The sequence below is a fragment of the Macaca fascicularis genome, chromosome 2 (assembly GCF_037993035.2).
Source record: "Macaca fascicularis isolate 582-1 chromosome 2, T2T-MFA8v1.1".
Lineage (NCBI taxonomy): Eukaryota > Metazoa > Chordata > Mammalia > Primates > Cercopithecidae > Macaca > Macaca fascicularis.
In genome coordinates this window covers 62,773,196-62,792,459 of record NC_088376.1, presented here as the reverse complement: position 1 = coordinate 62,792,459, position 19,264 = coordinate 62,773,196, and the positions used below count along the sequence as shown (strand labels likewise).

The following is a 19,264-nucleotide window of genomic DNA, read 5'->3' as shown; positions in this document are numbered from 1 at the left end:
CTCTATTGCTTTTTATCTGTGCTACTTCACTCACTTATGTATCTTTTCGGCTCCTGAGGGCATTTTATGGTTCGTGGCCCCTACATTAAACGGATGCAAATAAAAACTAGGTCTTCTAACAGATAACAAGCGCTTGGATCATTAAGTTACAATGTATAGATAGAAATGTGAAATACACAGAACACAGAGCGTATGTTTTCTCATATGTGAAACAGGGACCTCAAGAAACACTTAGTGGAATCTCCCTGTCTTACATATGGGAAAATACTTTTGCTACCTGGACATTAACAAGGTGTTAACCAGAAGACTGAAAAAGCAGAGAACTACAGAAGGAAGGAGGTCTTGGGGAACTGAGGTTGAGTGGAATGAATACAGGAGAGAGAGAGAAAAGCTGACCCTCCGGTAGTTATGTGCCCAGAGGAGTAATGGGTAGTTTCTAACTATATGCCAAAGAGAGGACTGGGGAGGACATTATGTCTCTTTATATCCTGTCCTGATCCCCATCTTACAGGACTCAGGCGTTTGGCTTCCTCAGCAGAAGTTCATGAAGGCAGCTCCAAAGGTAGCTGGAGTGTGAATGGCCCTCTCTGGGTTTTCTCCTCCTAATCTTATGCATAACTCTCTTTTTTTCCACTTGCTCTTCTAAGACTAGTTCTGGACCCTTCCATCTGTACATGTTCACATGATAGCTGGTAAGCACACCAGCCATTCTGTGGCACAACATGGCCACAGAATCTCCTCACTGACTTAGGCAACTAATAGAAAAGGGAAATTACCACTTACCAGCTTTTCTTTGGAGAAATATTGCCCCTGTATCCTAACCTGAATCTCCAGAGAGCTATAAATACTTGCATTCCTCAGACGGCTGTTGGTTCTAATTCTACATCTAATTCTACAGTGTCCATTTCCTTCACTAATGACCATTCTCATGTAATTAAATTTGGAATTACAGAATCTTAATGTTGGGAAAATGCATTTTCTACTGAAATGTTCTCTAGCATGAATGAAAGACCAGAACAAGGCCTCTTCTGATGCTAGGAATAAAACTGCCATCTCTCATAGGCACCAAATGTTATCTACTTCCATCTTAAATAAGGCCAAGTAATTTCCAAGTAATCTGTATTCTGAAATTAAAAGTTACTATTTTTGAGCATCTACTATGTGCCAGGCATTTTGCTATTTTACGTGTAACCCTCAGATACACATGAAGTAGCACTGTGAACCCTGTTTCACATATGAGAAAACAACGGCTCAGAGAGGTTAAATTACACACTATCACAACACTGATACTTCAGGAAAGTCTGTCTTGAAATGTCAGAGCACTTTAAAAAGGATGAAACAAACTCATTAATGGTAGGAAAAAAGAGAAGAAAGATTAAAAAAAAAGAAAGAAAGCAAAACCAAACCAAAACCAAAACAAAAAGCTGGCAACAACTTAAATGCCTAACAATAAAGATTGATAAAGTATATTATGGTGAAATATATGATGGGCTATTCTGCAGCTAGTAGAAATACTAACCTTATGAATAAGATTAGTCCAATATTATTATATTAGATGAATCTTATGAATAAGAATAGTCCAATATTATTAGATTGGATGAAAGTTTCCAACTATTAAGTAAAAGAAAGTAGGCTAAAAACAGTACCTATGCTATAATTTCAATTTTACAAACAAAAATATGCAGATATATGCATAGAAAAAAATGTCAGGAAATATACTTTTTTGTTGTTGTTGTTAGTGAAAGAGATTCAGTTGGCTTTGGATTTTCCTCTTTTGAGCACCTCTGAGGTGCTACATATGGGCATTTGGCAGGGATTTATTTATTTTTCTTTTTATTTTTTTGAGACAGAGTCTCACTCTGTTGCCCAGGCTGGAGTGCAGTGGTACAATCTTGGCTCACTGCAACCTCTGCCTCCTGGGTTCAAGTGATTCTCCTGCCTCAGCCTCCCGAGTAGCTCGGACTACAAGCACCCGCCACCACACCCGGCTTTTGTATTTTTAGTAGAGACAGGGTTTCAGCATGTTGGCCAGGCTGGTCCCAAACTCCTGACCTCACGTGATCGACCTGCCTTGGCCTCCCAAAGTGCTGGGATTACAGGCATGAGCCACTGCGCTCAGCCTTGGCAGGAATTTAAAAAAGAAAAGGAAAGAACATGACTGAGTTGATGATTAGCATTTGTGTGTTGGAGAAAAGGTGAGTAGATCAGTGTTTGATAGCTGGAAGAGGATGGCTGTGTGTCTGACTCAGCCACGTCTATGCAGGGACTGACTCACACATGAGTCAGGCCGGGTTTTTGTTTTTGGCAGAGTGCTAGGGGTCGTGGGAGATCCGTAGGCAGCAAGAAACATTTTCTTATAAGTGAACATTTCTGTGGATGGACTGTGATTCAACTGTTGACATTCCTCCTCAATTCAGTCTCGATTTCATTCTCCTCCTTGGATCTGCAGTAAATTATAGACTCTAACGTAATTGATATAAATTTAACTGTATTTTTAAAGCCAGGCTGCCTATTTATTCTGCTCAGCCCAGACAGAGTTTAAATATCTATCTACCCCACCTGCTGATGAGTTTCGGCTGTTGAGGCAATGAAGGTTAGAGAAGAAATACTTTTCCCCTTCCAGACCTTTGAAAATGTTCATGCGGACTGGGTAAAAATATGACAGCGGAAAGTCAGTGCCTGTGTGTGTTTCTGAGGCATATTCCTGAAGTAGGTGAAAATCTCAATTGCCAATTCTTTTATTCTTTTGACCACTAAAGCACTGCTTTACCACTTTTTATGTTCATGTTTAGAAACATTTTGGGGACACTATTTAGGCTTGGTTCCATGGTAAGCTTCATCTCAAAAACATTGGCTTTCATGATTTAGTTTGTGACTGTTTGAATTCTAAGCAGTTGTGAAAAAGAACGCAGTGGATCGATAAGACTGCATTGATTCTATGAAGCGTGGTTATTTACCTTTTGCAGTCTTTATTTATTTTTTATTTTTTGAGACGGAGTTTCGCTCTTGTCACCCAGGCTGGAGTGCAATGGCATGATCTCGGCTCACCGCAGCCTCCGCCTCCAGGGTTCAAACGATTCTCCTGCCTCAGCCTCCTGAGCAGCTGGGATTACAGGCGCCCGCCACCACACCTGGCTAATTTTTGTATTTTTAGTAGAGATGGGGGTTTCATCATGTTGACTGTGCTGATCTTGAACTCCTGACCTCAGGTGATCCACCTGCCTCGGCCTCCCAAAGGGCTGGGATTTCAGGCAAGAGCCACCACACCCGGCCTAAGATAGGGATGTATCTCAGCTGCTGTACCTCAGGTAGGTGGTGGCATGATTGCAGTACTTAACCCTATCAGCCCACAAACCAGGTAATAATCCCCAAGGAAGAGGTGGGCACTGGTTGTCCACTCATGCCTTCTGATAAGAACAACAAAGCTCCAGCATCAAACCTTGCAGATGGGGGTACAATGGCTTGGAAGGTGATGTACTCCATCTCCCGATGGCCCAAAAGCTGAGACATGACAGCTCTCAGGTAAAGTGGTTAAGTGGAGAGTTGGACTGTAAATGTGAAAAAGTTTTAGAACTACATTTGCCAACGTGTTTCACCTTTTTTTCTTCTTTTGTGTGCACAAGAGACATATGATAAAAGCGTATATCCAAAAAAGTCTAAAATGACTCTTTCAATAACTAAAATAAAAATTATAAGTGTTAAGAAGGCATGTGTCACCGTTTGAATGGCAGTGGCTTTTCGTTTTTACTGGTACATAAAATAACTATTTGTCTTTCAATCAATGGTGTCTAAGAGTAAATACAAAGGATAATGAAATATTGTAGCAGCACCTACTAATGCAGCACTGACTCTCGTCCAGGCACTCTTCTGAGTGCTTTACTGGTCTTCCTCACAGTAACCCCATGAAGTAGGCACAATTATTACCCCATTTTACAGATGAGGAAACTAAGCCACAAATGAAGTCATTAGTAAGTGCTAGTAAGTGTCAGAGTCAAGATTTCAAGTCAGACCCTCTAGTTCCCAACACCCTGCTTGTACCCACCACACTACACTGCCTGCCTAGTGAACAGGCAGGCAGTGTTGAAACATGTTGATGAGTGAAAAAGCATGGTGAGTAACAGAACATGTGGATACACCACCTCATGATCGATGGTGGAAGAACAAATACAAATCCTGGAACAGTGATTGTCTCTGGTGAGAGAAACAGGGAGACTGGAAGAATGGGGGACAAATATGGCAGGATCTAAGCTTTTTATAGTGTTTTCAATGACACTGATTTTCTAACGCCATACATAAATATTCTGTCTACTTAGAAAGCATTTCACAAATTATAGCCATTGGATCTTGTTTTCTTCTTTGTAATCTGTTGATTGCACTAATGGTTTCTGTTCTCATCAGAAATCTCTTCCATGGTTTGTTTGTTTTGTTTTTTTAAGAGACAGGGTCTCGCTGTGTTGCCTAAACTATCCTCAAGCTCCTGGACTCAAGGGATCCTCCCATCTCAGTGTCCTGAGTAGCTGTTACTACAGGCACATGCCACTGTGCCTGGCCTTCCATGGGTTTTTAATGTGTACAATAATCTGAATGAGAACAATCCAAGCAGGACAGAAAATTTTACAACAGGATTGAATAAAAGGATGGCATTAAACCTTAGATGCCATGGCTCACCTGCAGTCAGTGAGAATGTTTTCTAGCAGCTTTGTGCACTCTCAATGGAGCCTTGTCACGTGAACTGTGTGTGTCTAGACACATGTGTGGGACCACTGTCCAAAGAGAATGCAAACTAGAGTAATAAAGTCATCATAGCTTGTCAAAGATGATGCACCAATGAAAAATAATTCCTTGAAGCTCTTTTAATTAAACATTCAGCTGTCCACTAGAGCCATTTTTAAATATAAAATGCAGCCCTGTGGCCTTTTTCTTCCTGCCTCCCCCTCTTTTGCAATAGCTCAGGCAATTGAATTCTCATTGGTGATAAAAAAAATTCATAAGACAGGGTACAGCTGGTTGTGCCTCTAGCAAGATGTCAAATTCAGCTTGCACAAAATTAATTGCACCTAATTAAACCAGGGTCATTGGTGTTATTGTAAAGTGAGGCTATTTATTAGACAAAGAAAATTTCACAAATACCAATTTGCTTTTCTTTTAGGTTTGTGAAGGAGAAGAATTGCTTACATAATTAAATTTGTTTTGCCATTTTAATCTTATTACTCCTCAAAAGATCCACTTCAAATCTTGTTTCACTTTTGAAATTGTGTAATATTTTAGAATATTGGAAGTAATCCTTGGAGGAGGACATAAAAACAGATAGTTTTTTGTTTTTTGTTTTTTGTTTTTTTAGATTACCCAGTGGCTTTTCAAAGAGTGTAAAAAAAGAGGTCATAAGCTACCATTTGCAAAGACACACACCTTGGAAATACTTATATGAAGGGTTTTTAAAGCAAATCTTTAGTATATGTATGAGATTAATATGAAATGTAAAAGATATGTTGCATGTTATAAATAGGTTGCTAGAGTATGCATCTATTATTTCAAGAAAGATGCCACAGACAGGCAATTTCACTGAGTTGGAACTAGACAACCTCTTTCCTCGCTAACGCTGAGCAGATACAACCATTCTGCTTACTTCTTCCAGAAAATCATACAAAAGTTATTACTGTTAGAGACAAAAGGATGATTGACTTTCTTGGCAAAATGATGCTGGTTCGACCTGTGATTCTGTGGCACGTCGTATATACGGATTCCCAATTCCTCACTTTTAAAGTCCCTGTGAATCCTATGTCTTTGAAGTCTCTCTGGATTCACTGTTATTGGTCCAGTTGATAACAGCTCCCTGATTAGGGTGCCCCCCACTCCTTGCCCTCTAGCCCAAATACAAAAGGAGATGGCAGGTGTCCATTATTGGCCTTGTCTCAGCCATTTACCAATAAACCTATAAGGCCAAGAAAGAAATGAGTTTTGATTGGGTGATGTTGGAATGGTTGAGTTAAGTAAACAGTAATCATTATTCAAAGCAGCTGCTCAAAAGTTCTCTGGGGAATTTCTGTCTTTCATAATATTCAGCATTTGGAGAAAATGGTATAGCGTATTTTAGGTTACATCATCCCATTGTACACTTTATGAAAAAGACTATTTATATTTATATGTATGTAAATAAGATCTCTCTTGGGGTAAGGTAAGAAGAGAGGTGAGAATCAAATTTATTTCATGGTTACTGTGAGAAAAGGTAAAAGGAGAAGGCAGAGAAAGCTTCCTTCACAATGTTAGGTCAGTTTGTAATGTTTAAAAAATAAAAGATTTCCTAGATATCTACCAATAAAGACTACTCTATCTTGTGTTCCCACAGCAGCTAAGCCTTTTCTATTCCTTTAATTACACTAAGCTACATAAGCTCATCATCTGAAACATAATGCTAACTGATCATTAGTTTGGCCAATGAAAACATTTTTTATAGGAAAGTATTATACTAGTAATAATAGACAAAATGTTTCTTCAAGAATATGACTAACCCTAATATTTCTTAGAAACCTTATTTCAAAAATAGATAATTCATTTTTCTCATTTCATTTTAAGCTTTAAAAAACCTTTTTACAGAAACACTTTTAAATAGAAAAAATGACAAAGGTTGTACAGTTTCAGTTTGTAAAGGGCTGATACTGTGTGGATTAGCAAATTTTGAAGAAAAAAATGACACTCCCTCTACTTGTCACATTTCAGTATAAGCCAAATTTAATTAGTTGAGTTATGAAGCAACATCAAATATTATTTTGCTGCAGTATTAGGCATGAAATGTCTTTATGGGATTATTGTAAGCCTAGCTTTCATTTAACAGCTTGTCACTCTTAAGATGTGCTTTAGGAGATAGCAACATCTAGAAAAATCCAGTGGGGCTAAAACCCAACAGACAACTAAGAGGAACTCATGCTCACAGGAACAGTTGAAACTCCAGTCTTCCCAGACCCTCATGTTACTTAATAATTTCTCACATTCTGTTCATGAAGTTAGTTTTTACAGGCAAATATACAGCCTTTAAAGAAACATAAACAGAACTCCATTAGTTTGCCAAAGATCCCACTCACCTCAGTAGGCCCTGCCTTAAAAAGTAAGCTTGCCATTTAGGAATCCACTGCTTGGTCAATTAATTTTAAATCTCCGGCCTCATGTAAAATTGGGCATTGAGCTCTTCAGAGTAGTAGATTGGTATCAGGTTTACCTGGTTTTAATCTTATTACTCCTCGAAAGATCCATTTAAAATCTTATTTCACCATTGAAATTGCATAATATTTTAGAATACTAGAGGTAATCCTTGGAGGAGGGCATAAAAAATGATAGGTTTTCTGTAAGTTACCTAATGGTTTTTCAAATACTGTTATGTGCTCTGGTACATTTTGGAGTACCATACTGGTGAACTCAATGTTCTGACATCCCTCAAGTATTTTTGTAAGTAAGAGGTAAGGTATTTCCAGTTCAATGAAGAATTTCAGGGATAGTGATGCAGTAGAAACAAATTCTAACAGGGATAGGGAGTATGGGTTACACAATTGCAACTGAACGTTCTAAAGGCTTTTCTCCTACATTATTACTGATGAGGAGGATGACAGTCAGTCTTTGCAAACTTTAAATTTACAGGGAGAAAGTGATACTTCTTAGAAACATTTAGTCTCATTATTAACCATCATTCTGAGAGAGATCCGAAACACTCATCATGTTCTCAGAGGATGATCTCATCCCAGAACACGAAGATGAAAGTATCAGAAAAAACGGGATATAAATAATCTTCCTTATGGTGAGTCAACAAATGTAGCTTGTTATGAGCTACTGTGAAATACATTTGTGTTTAGATAGCCCTGTCTCTGCAGGGGGCAGATGACTCAGTGATTTTCAAATTCTGCTCTGCCAGAAGAGTTTCAAGTAGGCTTCAGGGGCTTGTAGGGGAAGGATGGAGAGAGGTGCCAAACGAGAGGCATGGAAAGGGGCAATTAGGATGGGGGACACATTTTCTGGGCAGAGGTATTCCAGTCTCTCTCCTTCAGTCCTCCTGAACAAAAGGAGGACTGCCAAACTGGGTTTCCACACAGGGTTTTATTCAACATATTTCTGCTATTAAAAATAGTGAAAACCTTCTAGTTAACTATGGCATATTGAGCACAAGTATCTACTCTCACTTCTGAAATCCTACGAAAATAATATTAAAGAAAAAAAGAAGGTATAAATCTACATGGACAAAGAAAAAGGAAACAGAAACAACAGCACACAAGAGATTTTGATGAAATTTTAGAAGATAATATGCAGATGGGTGGGGAGTATTTGATGTAACTACCTCAATCTACCATGTGCCCACACGGGAGGCTGGTAGAGGAAGCACATGCATTTCCACTGCAGAATCCTGGGAATGCTCAGATACAGCTGAAAGTAGGGGAGTGAAGTAGGACTGAACACAAAGGAAGACTGATTTAACACCTGAAAGGACCCTCTTGCCCTGCTATCTGCCCTGACCACCTGTGGCCTGGCAGAATCAGAAAACTTACTGTCTTAAGAGGTTGAGACTGGAGCACGCTCAGGCACAGCTGAGGTGGCAAACAGGTGCTTTACTGAAATCAAGGAAATTAAGTAAAATTTTACATGCTACGGTTCCCATCCTTCCCCTGCTAGAGTCTTAAAACATTGGCAGCCAGGTTTAAAATGACTGAAGATGAGGTTGGAGGGTTTCTCAGTCACAATTCATAGCCCAAGAGAAAAGACCCCCAGATACTCTTAATTAGATGCATCCCAATGAAAGAACTGTGTCCTTATTCGGCCATTCTATAGTGAAGTTCACCATTCATTTGTTCAATAAATATTTAGTGATTATGTATTAGACACTATTTTAGGCATTAGTTACAGTGGTGAACAAAATAGAGATGAAGACCTGCTCTCTTAGAGCTTATATTTTAGAGCTAGAGAAAGACAGAACAAAGTATACACACTACAATGTCAGGTAGTAATAAGCACCCCCCTTCTCTCCCACGCCCCACACATACCAACAAATCAGGATAAGAAGATAAGCAGGATAAGACAGGACAAAGTGATGGGTATGAGAATGTTTACTTTTAACAGGGTGGTCAGGGAGGAGCTCTCTAAGCAGATGACGGATGCCAACTAGCGCCAACCACAGCTTATAAACAGCTTTTAGTGTCTTATACTTAGTTATTGGTGGGCAGAAAGCAAAACAAACAAAAAATAAACTCAGAAAGTCATGATGGACAACAGATCAGAAGAAAACATTTTAAACAATTTAATTAAAATTAATATTTTTAGTGAAATGAGAAAATATGCCAACAATTTTGAAAATAAACAAAATGGATATATTCCTAGAAAAATAAAACTCATCAGACTGATCTGAGGAAATAAAAAGTATGTATAATATTATAACCACTTAAGAAATGGAAGCTGTTGTTAAAGCAAATACACAAAGTAAACACCAGGCCCAGAGAGAAATGAGTCCTACCAAACTTTATAGAAACAGATCATAAAAATATTATGTAAACTTTTCTTAGACAATATGAAAGAGAATAGTTCCCAATCCGTTTTTAAGCCAGCAGGACCCTGATACTAAAACCAAACAAAAATATCAGAAGAAAAGAATACAATACATCCATGTCAATCATGAATATAAACCTAACAATACTAAACAAAATGTTATAAATAAAATATTAATTTTATTTATAATTTATTTACTCAGATTTTATTTATAATATTAGTATCTGAAAAAATATAATACTCCCTAACCAGTTTAGGTTTAGACTGGGTATGCTAGCACAGTTTAATATTTTGAAAATCTATAAATGTAATTCGTTAATTCATACAATAGCTTAACAGAATGAAATTGTACTTTTTCTTCACCTCAACAGATGAAGAAAAAGCATGTGATAAAGTTAAATACCCATTCATGATAAAAATTCTTTGTAAGTTATAACTGGAAGGAATATCATCTCATAAAGAGAATCATTAAAGAAAACATAAAATTAACATAATCTGAAATGGGAAAACAGTAGAAACATTTCATTTAATATGAGAAATTACCTAAGGATTCCAACTACTACTATTTCTAATTCTCACTGTGTTAGGGTACCTACCTAATCCAATAAGACAAAGAAAGAAACCAGGAGCATGAGAATTGGAAATGAATAAATAAAGCTGCCATTATTTGTAGATGATATCATTGTTCAAAAATCTCAGGGAATCTACAGACAACTTTATTAGAAATAATAGGAGAGTGGAGAAGTAATAGAAGCAATAACAAAGTGGCTGGATATAACACTAGTATACAAAGTTCATTGCATTTCTGTTCACCAGCAGCAAATGAGAAAGCATTACTGAAGAGAATTTAAGATGTCAGAATAGCAAGTATCTAGAAATAAATATAACAGGGGATGTGTAATATGTCTAAATGGGAAATTATAAAACCTTATTAAGAAATATCTAATAAGATCTAAATAAATGGAAAGACAGACCATATTCATGGATAGAAAGACAATGTGAAAATGTAATGCTTCCTAAATTGGTCTATAGAATCAACGCAATTACATTCAAAATTCCAAGAGAGTATTTTATTAAACTTGATTATATTATTTAAAGTTTATGTAGAGGAATAAAAAAAGCCATAACGGGCAGCATACTTCTGAAGAAAAAGAATAACAAAAAGAACTTTCCTGTCCAGATATCAGGACTTATTTTGAAGCTATTGTAATTAAGACTATATTTTGCTGCTGAGATAGAAACAATAATGAAACAGAATATATTTCCATTAATATGCAGTATCCATGGGAGTAGTCTATAAGATCAGTGAGTAAAAGAGTGATTGTTCAATAAATATGATAAAGAAATGGTCATCTATAAGGAAAACGATCAAATTTGACTTCTTCATCCCATATTAAGAAATCAATTTTTGATTGAATGCAGACTTTTAAAAACTCAACACTTTCAACTCTTGGTAGGAAGTCTAATGAATGTCTATTGGATCTTGGGGGAGAAGAAAATTTTTTACACAAGATACAGAAAGCCATTAAAGTTTGATAAAATTCAGTATAAAATTAACCCATAAAATTAATAACTTATGGTCATAAAACACATATTAAAAAAGTGAAAAACAAGTTACAACTTGGGAGATGATATATGCAATACATACAATGTATTAAGCATTAGTATCATGACTGAAGAACTGCGATAAGTCGATGAGAGAAGCATAAGGAATCCAACAGCAATTTGGCATAGGACCCAAACAGATACTTCACAGAAGAGAAAACAAATATGGCTAATATATGCAATAAAAATAATTTTATACCTATTCAATTCACAAAAACTTAAAAGAAATTGGCAATATCAAATGTTAGCAACGTTATGGACCCACAGGATCTCTGAAACATTGATGGCAGGAGTATAACTTGTTGCAACCATGTTGGAAAACAGTTTGACATTATATTCTAAGTGTAAACATTCATGTATTTTCCTAGTAATTCCACCCCTAGGTATGCCCCAAAGAGAAACGCTTGCATATGTACAGCAGAAGACATGTACAAGAATGTTTGTAAGTAGCATTGTTCACAAGAGCAAAACCTTTGAAACAATCCAGTGCCCATTATCAGGAGAGTGGCCAAATAAATTGTGGTATATTCACACACTGGAATACAAATGCAGTACATGGGGAAAAAGCAGGCAATTCTAATTTCAGGACAAAAAAAATAAAATTTCTCAAGTAACCATAGTTTACTACATGGTTCAGTGAGAATAATGCATAATCTACACTTGATCTTAGCTAAAAGGCCAAGAAGCGATGAATAATGCATAATCTTAATAATGTAAACATTAAATAGCTATTTGACTCTAAATTATGAAATTACTCTAAAGGAAGAATAGAAGAGATGAGAGTCTTTGGGAGGGCTATAAAAAAAGCTAAATCACTGTTTTTTTAATAGTAGATAGTCTGATGGTTAAAATAAAAACTAAGAAGATAAGCATTTTATTTAGAGATATGTAGGTAAATACCAGAAGAAACAGTTAAGAAGTAAAAAGTTATTACTTCTGGAGAGTGCGACAAGGATAATATAAATATACCTGGAGTATACATATATACACACACACGGAAACACATATATATATGTATACATCCATATATACCTATGTACATATACATGTATATGGGTTATATATATGCACATAGGTATATATATGTGTGTGTGTGTGTGTGTGTGTATATCATTGATTTTCAAAACCAAAACCTCTCATTTGTAACAGGGATATGATATTGTTGAACAGACAGATTGGGCTTCTAAAAGAAGAAATTTTGGCACTCTGGGAAATATCAGAGTGCAGCGGCAGAGATCTATTAAGATGATATGGTCCAATGCTCTCATTTCACAAAAATGAAGAAAATGAGACATGGTAAAACTAAGTAAATTGTTAAAGTCTCAAAATTAGAAATGTACTAGGACTAATCCTCAGACCTCCAGGTTCCTAGGCCAAAGCATCTTCTGCCACATCTAACTGGGAGGGGAAAGAGGTGCTCCCAAGGGAAAGGGGAGGGCTGACCATCCAGTTCTGGAGGGATGTGTAGGAATACAAGGGAATGTTCTGAGACAGAACTGGCACCCTGCTGAGGAAGAGATGCTGGAACACTGCCTGGTGAAACTGGCGTTCTTGTCTTGATGTACTGATCTGCCTGCAGTGCCTCACAAATAGGTGTATATGTGAGTATGTGTCTGCTTTCTGATTGTTGCTGATTTAGAATCTCTCAGGATAAGACAGTAGTACAAGCCTTACTGAAAGCCATATGGAATACAGATAGATATTTTAAAAATGCCTAGTTCCAGGCCTCACACGAAGACATGGAAGAAATATGTTGGTTAAATGGATGCATAAATACTATAATTTGTTTCCAATGCCTAGCTGATGATGGTAAAATAACTGAGTATTTTAACAGAGTATATTTGCTTTTAGCCCAAAGGAAGACTGAGAGGAAACAGACATTTGAGGAGTGAGGTGGAGACCATGAGAATGCCGATAGGTCATCAGTTACTATATCTTAGTAAAAACGTTCTACGTGCTTTCATCACTTGGAATACCCGTATTTGTAATGCCTAACTTTGCAGACTGTCTGTACTTTCACTAATCAAAGTAACCTATGGAATGGCAGCATGAATATCACAGCTGAGGCTTCACAGAAATGGAGGATCTTGAGCCTCACCTAGATCTACTGAATCAGAGTCTTCATTTTAACAAAATCCCCAGATGATTCATAAGCACATTAAAGTTTGAGAAACTCTGGCCTATAGCACTGTTTTTTGGATAAAATTATAATTTAAATATGTCTTACTTGGAATTAGAAGCTATGCAAATGACCAATAATATCCTGAAATAAATTATGATAAAGAGTAATGATATCCTGAAATAAATTAAGATAAAGAAAAACCACCTGGAGGACAGGTTAAGAACTGTAATAAACATTGAATGATCAAAGCGGGAATTGCATTTCTCAGTTACGAGTATTTATTGCAATCAAATGTGTCAGGGGGGTGATTCTGGGTGATCTGTGACTGCTTAATGGGAAATTTGGTAGTCTGCCACATGTCTCTAATCATAAGTCAGCTTGCTTAGGAGTGTGGCTTGATTCCTCTATCAGTGTACAACATCAGTATTGTGTCTAGAAAAAAAATGGAATATAAAAATCTGACCTCAAGTAGCTGGGCAATGAGCCAATAACAACAATAATAACAACAAAGAAACGAACAAACAAGTGGGGAAGGGTCTAAAACCCATTATGCGAGGGGAAAAAAAAAAAACTACGGAAGATTTAAAAGCCATTTTTTATTAGAATAATCAAGTGACAAAATCCACTGTGTACATATCAGAAATTCAACTCAAAAGAACACTCACCGGGAAGAAAGGCTTGGCTTCCCACTTTTGCTACAGCTGGTATAAATTCCTGGGCCATCATCAAAGAAGCTTCCAAGTGCCAACTTCTGTCTGATAGACTCTCTCTCATTTTTCTGTGCCTAAAATTTCAAGAAAACAAAAAATGCTGATAAGTGGGCAGATATAGCACAACCACAGGCAGTCTAACTTGTTAAGTTTCTTAGAACTGTAACATTAGATGAAAAACAAATAAATAGGCTGCAGCACAAGAGCATTTGAATTATTAAAAGCTGAAATTTTACCAGTCTCTCTGGCTTGAATTTCAATTCTTCAGAGCTCATTCTAATCTCTAGTCTACGTAATCACCATCATGGTACTCAATGATTTTCACCAGGATAGAACTACATTATTTGTCACTACAATCTTTCTTCTTCTTACCTGCTAGGTATAGGTAAAGTTGTGGAGGGCAAGTACTTTCTCCTGAATCAAATCACTTCGATCCCAAATGTGCCCTTTCCCTGATCTTGTCTTCTCTCTGCTTTACATGTCCCTTTAGCCAGCCCATTTTCTCTATGGCAAGAACAGTAATTCACTTCACCAACATGCAGCCTCTGGGATCTGGCAGGTGCCAAAATAAGGCCAGAAGAGAACCCAGGACAAGACAGACATAGCACCTGCCTCCATGCAGCTTACAGTCTTGTCAGGGACTCTTGGTTCCATTCAAGGGCAAGCCTCATCTCACCAGGTTTTAGAATGTGAGAAACCTTGACAATAATGTCTGGAATAGCTGGAGAATTCTAACTGGGCCCATCTGTTTCATATTTTGAAGGGAGGTCAGGTCAGTGTGCATAGGAAAAGGATTTGGTAAACTACACTACTGTGATCCTTTGGATATGTTTACAATGCTTGGCTTCTCATTAAATGCCCCATAAAAACTCACCATGCTGAACTTTTAAACCCTTTAAACAACAGGGGAGAAGATTAAAAATGATTTCCTTGGTTAAAAATGAAACTACTACAAAAAAACAAACAACATGAGTCAAAAATCCTGGGCTGAGGATGAAATTTTAGTTTTGTGAGATGACAAAGGCTTTGAGAAGTAACATTTCATGCACTGAGCGAGGGCTTGAAGACCACACTGAGCAAATTATATTACAAAATGCAGGTCATGTGACTGGGTGTGGCTACTAAAGGCTTGGTGATGCCTTCATTCTCCCAGAAGGAGGTTCTGGAGCATCACTGTGTCACAATGACAAAAGGCACAGCCTGTTGGAAGGGCGCACTGAAAATAACTTCATTCCCAAGTGAAGGACAGTATACAATAGGTTAAGGCTGCTCTGTCTAATATGGTAGTTATTAGTCTCATGTGGCTATTTGCATTTCAACTTAAGAATTAATTAATTAATATTAAAAATTCAGCTCCTCAGGCACACTACCTCATTTCAAGAGCTCAACCATCACAGATGGTTGGTGGATATTGTACTAGACAGCACAGAATAAAATACATGACAGCAAAGTACAGCTAAGACAGTGGTTCCGAAGATCCAGCTTCTACAGGCTTCATTAGAATGCCTCAGGCTCTAGTGCCAGATATTTAATTTCAACAGGTTTGAGAACTAGTTCGAAGAAACCTCATCTCTACTCTCCTTTTCTCTCACACTTTTTAATCCTTGGACACCATAAGCATTCTTTCAACTGTACACACTTAGCGATTATCTCTGTCTATATATATAGCACCCCATTTTAGCGTGTATCAATGAAACTGCATCATACTAGGAGCTAGCGTGTGTGTGTGTGTGTGTGTGTGTGTGTGTGTTTGTAGTACAGTCATAAAGTGAAAGACTACTTTTATACCGATTTTTTTTTTTTTTTTTACAGATGTGAAAGACTGCTTTCATAGTTCTTATTTTTTGCTGGGCTAGCATAAAACCGAGCCTTAAGAAAGCAACCATAAGGTTATAGAGGGAAGCAAGAATACCTTTTATTTCACAAACCACTTGCAACTGTACTGCTTGGAACCTTAATTAGGGCAAACCACCTTTCCGAATATGCAAGGCTGGCACTTGGGATGGTCCAGCCAAAACAGAATCACATCACTTGACACCTTTATTTAAAACAAGTTCATTTCAAATCCCCGTATCTGCCAGGCAGATTTTGTACAGTCAGTGAACCTATTTCTCAATCCATATCACAGACAAAAGAGATTCTCACCAAAGTCTTCAACAGGCAGAAGACTGTTGAGTATAGCTGAATATCCAAATATAAAATCAGTAGATAGCAACATGAATGTTAAGGATTAATGTTCAACACACGCTGGCCCGACATTAGCCTAGGGTCTAAAACAGGCTTTAAAGAAAACACTTATCCCAGGGTATGAATGTGTGAAGATACCCTTGATTCCTTGTCTATCTTTCTTGATAAACTAGAGCTACAGATATTGGGAGAGGCCTTACAAATATTTCCATTTACATTAATTGCAGTTCTTTACACCTGAATACTTCATTAACAGTTTAAAGAGGACTGTTGTATAATACACTCTTTCCCCCTCTCTCCTTCTCTTTCTGTCTCTGGATACCACTGAACAAATCAAGAAAAGCATAAAGAATATAAACATCACCCATAATCCCACCACTTAGAGAGAGATGATTGCTAACATTTTAGTATATTTCCTCCTAGTTTTTATCATATGTGTGTATTATTTTCCTTTTTATAAAGTTGAGATCATATTGTTTATTATATTTTCAGAATTGCCCTTGTATCACTTCAAATTCTTTAAAAACATAATTTTAAAATCTTTAAAAAATTTTTCCTCCAGAAAAGCCAGAAAGGAATAAAAATACAATCTTTAATGGTTGCATATCATTCCATCCTATGGAGTTACCCTCTATGGTTAGCCATTTGGGTTGTGTTAAATTAAAAATAACATGGAAGTTAGCCTCTTTTTTTTTTTTGGTGAGATGCAGTCTCGCTCTGTCGCCAGGCTGGAGTGCAGTGGCGCCATTTTGGCTCACTGCAACCTTCACCTCCCAGGTTCAAGCAATTCTCCTGCCTTAGCCTCCCAAGCAGCTGGGACTACAGGCTCGCGTCACTATGCTCAGCTAATTTTTGTATTTTTAGTAGAGACGGGGTTTCACCATGTCGGCCAGGATGGTCTCAGTCTCTTGACCTGATGATCCGCCTGCCTCAGCCTCCCAAAGTGCTGGGATTACAAGCGTGAGCCACTGTGCCCGGCCAGAAATTAGCCTCTTTACATAAATGCCTGCCCACATGTCTGATTATTTCCTCAGGATTAGTTCCTGGAAGTGGAATTAGCAGATCAGCTGAGTGTGAACATTTGTTGAGGCTCTTGACACATTTTGTCACACTGCTCTCAAAAAAAGCTGTTCCAATCCACATGCCCGCCAGCAATGTAAGAGGGTGCAGCTTTCACTACATCCTGGCTAACACTGAAATTTTCACTTAAAAAAAAAAGGTTTTAAAAAATTTGATAGGCAAAAAGTAATGTTTTTATATTTTAATTTCTTTGATTACTAGTTAGAGTAAATATTTAAATGTTTTAGTGACTGTACTTTCTTTTGTCTGAATTACTTATTCCTAGCTTTGCTTATTTTTCTACTAAGGTCTGAGAATTTTAAACATTTTATAGTAGAGTATTTGTCCTTTTGAGTTTCAACCGTAAATGTTATGTAGTTAAGTCAATAGCTTGCTTCCTCTGTCATGCTGTCAGTGGCTTTTGTGCTTGGAAAACTCTTCCCAGTCCAGAGGCAAAGGATCTCACTAGATGCTGGAAGATTAAATGAGAAAACTTAGGTAAATTACTTAGCAGCTGTACCCGACCTGTGGTAATGTAAATCTGTGATAGATGGTAGCATTATGGTTCATACTCCAATTTCTGCTTTGAATATGAGGAAACTGCGGGAGATGAAAGGTTACCATACTGTTAGGCAGGAGCAGTAGGATCCAAGTCCATGCTTTCTAATCCCAGATCTTTCTGCTTTTTCACATCACTTTTCCACGTGAAAGAGTAAGGTGTTCAGACTAATAATAATGGTAGGTACCATGTAGGGGATAAAATGTGGCACAGAGAGTTATGGGTCTACTTCTTCCCTGAGATGGATGTGACGTTTTCTCACAAAAAGAGAAAACACTGGCAAAGCATACATACCACAGGCTAAATCATAACCACAGATATCCACAATACAAATATCTTCTCATCAGGACCACTCTCCTTACCATCACTGCTCAATGTTAAAAAGTAACAATGAGAACCTAATTTTCTTTCAGTTGCCCACACGTGTAAAATATATGTGTGTGTGGTTTCAAAGACGGTTTATTCTCTGAGGAATTATACCTGCAAGGCAAATACGTCTTCCACCAGCCCCCTCAATCCAGCAAAGCCCAAGACGCTCCAGGGTGAGAAACAGCCAAGGGTACAGGAAAAGGAAGAGGCTGACTCAAAACACCACTGTCAGGTTGCACTTATGACAAGCAGAGCCTTGTCCACTCCTAAAACAGCCTTGGGAAATACCCTCATAAAACAAAAGTACAACATCTAAAATTGGTATTGCTAGCAAAAGCAAAGGGCAACTGAGGAATAGGGCTCATCACTATCAGGCAGAAAAGCTATTCAAGCCCCAGATGAAAGCAAAAATATGATTAGAAACTCACCGCTATTCAGCCCCAGGAAGATTTTGTCCTCATCTGTCGCTAAATTCCCTACTGCCACCCGCTGTGCCTGAGCAGATAAGGCTCACAATGACTTTCAATGACACCATGCAAGCCACCATGATCTTAGAACACAGATCACTGAGCACTTGTAGACTCTGAACACCAACGCTCAGCCTTTCCTGATGTGCTCTGTTCTACTGCAATTCCCCAATCTGGACAAGAACAAAGAGGGGCATTCAGTAATGAAATAAAAAGCAAAATGTTCCGCATGGGTAGGTATCATCTCTCTTCAAATCTAATATGTCCCCAGGACCTTTCCATACTTTTTTTTCGGCATATGGCATGGCCCCATCCCTTACACACCAAGATCATTCCTGCATCCCCTCCCCAGGTTCTGCCTTCCTGCCTCTGGCCCAGCCCACCTTACTAGCAGCATTGTGGTGTCTCTGAAGCAAGAAGCCTTCAGCATGCTAATCTGCACGGAAATTTACAAGTGGAAAATTGGGTGTTTTCTGCATTTTCAAAATCTATTTAATTGACAAACTGTATTTTTTGTGGGAAAATCGGCGGGGGTGGGGGGGGGTGGGCTCTAGGGCTCTCAGGAACACACTTCAGGAAATAACAGCCTAAACCTGAACCTAAAGCCATCTGGTGCTTAGGACACAACAAGCAGCTGCTTCCTTCTGAGTCCTGCACAGATGATAAA

The 19,264-nt window shown here is 37.9% G+C and overlaps 1 protein-coding gene across 16 annotated transcripts in view; it reads right to left on the bottom strand.

Moving 5' to 3' along the window:
* Positions 1-19,264, bottom strand: part of SCHIP1 (schwannomin interacting protein 1) — a 799,467-nt gene that overhangs the window by 17,023 nt on the left and 763,180 nt on the right. For 15 of the 16 annotated variants that reach the window (XM_015445247.3, XM_045385098.2, XM_045385099.2 and 12 more), the window contains one exon: positions 13,912-14,030. In XM_015445247.3, the coding sequence (XP_015300733.1) occupies positions 13,912-14,030 (119 nt within the window). Of the gene's footprint in view, positions 1-13,907; positions 14,031-19,264 lie in introns of all 16 variants that reach the window. The other variant, XM_065540120.2, reaches the window with a different exon arrangement.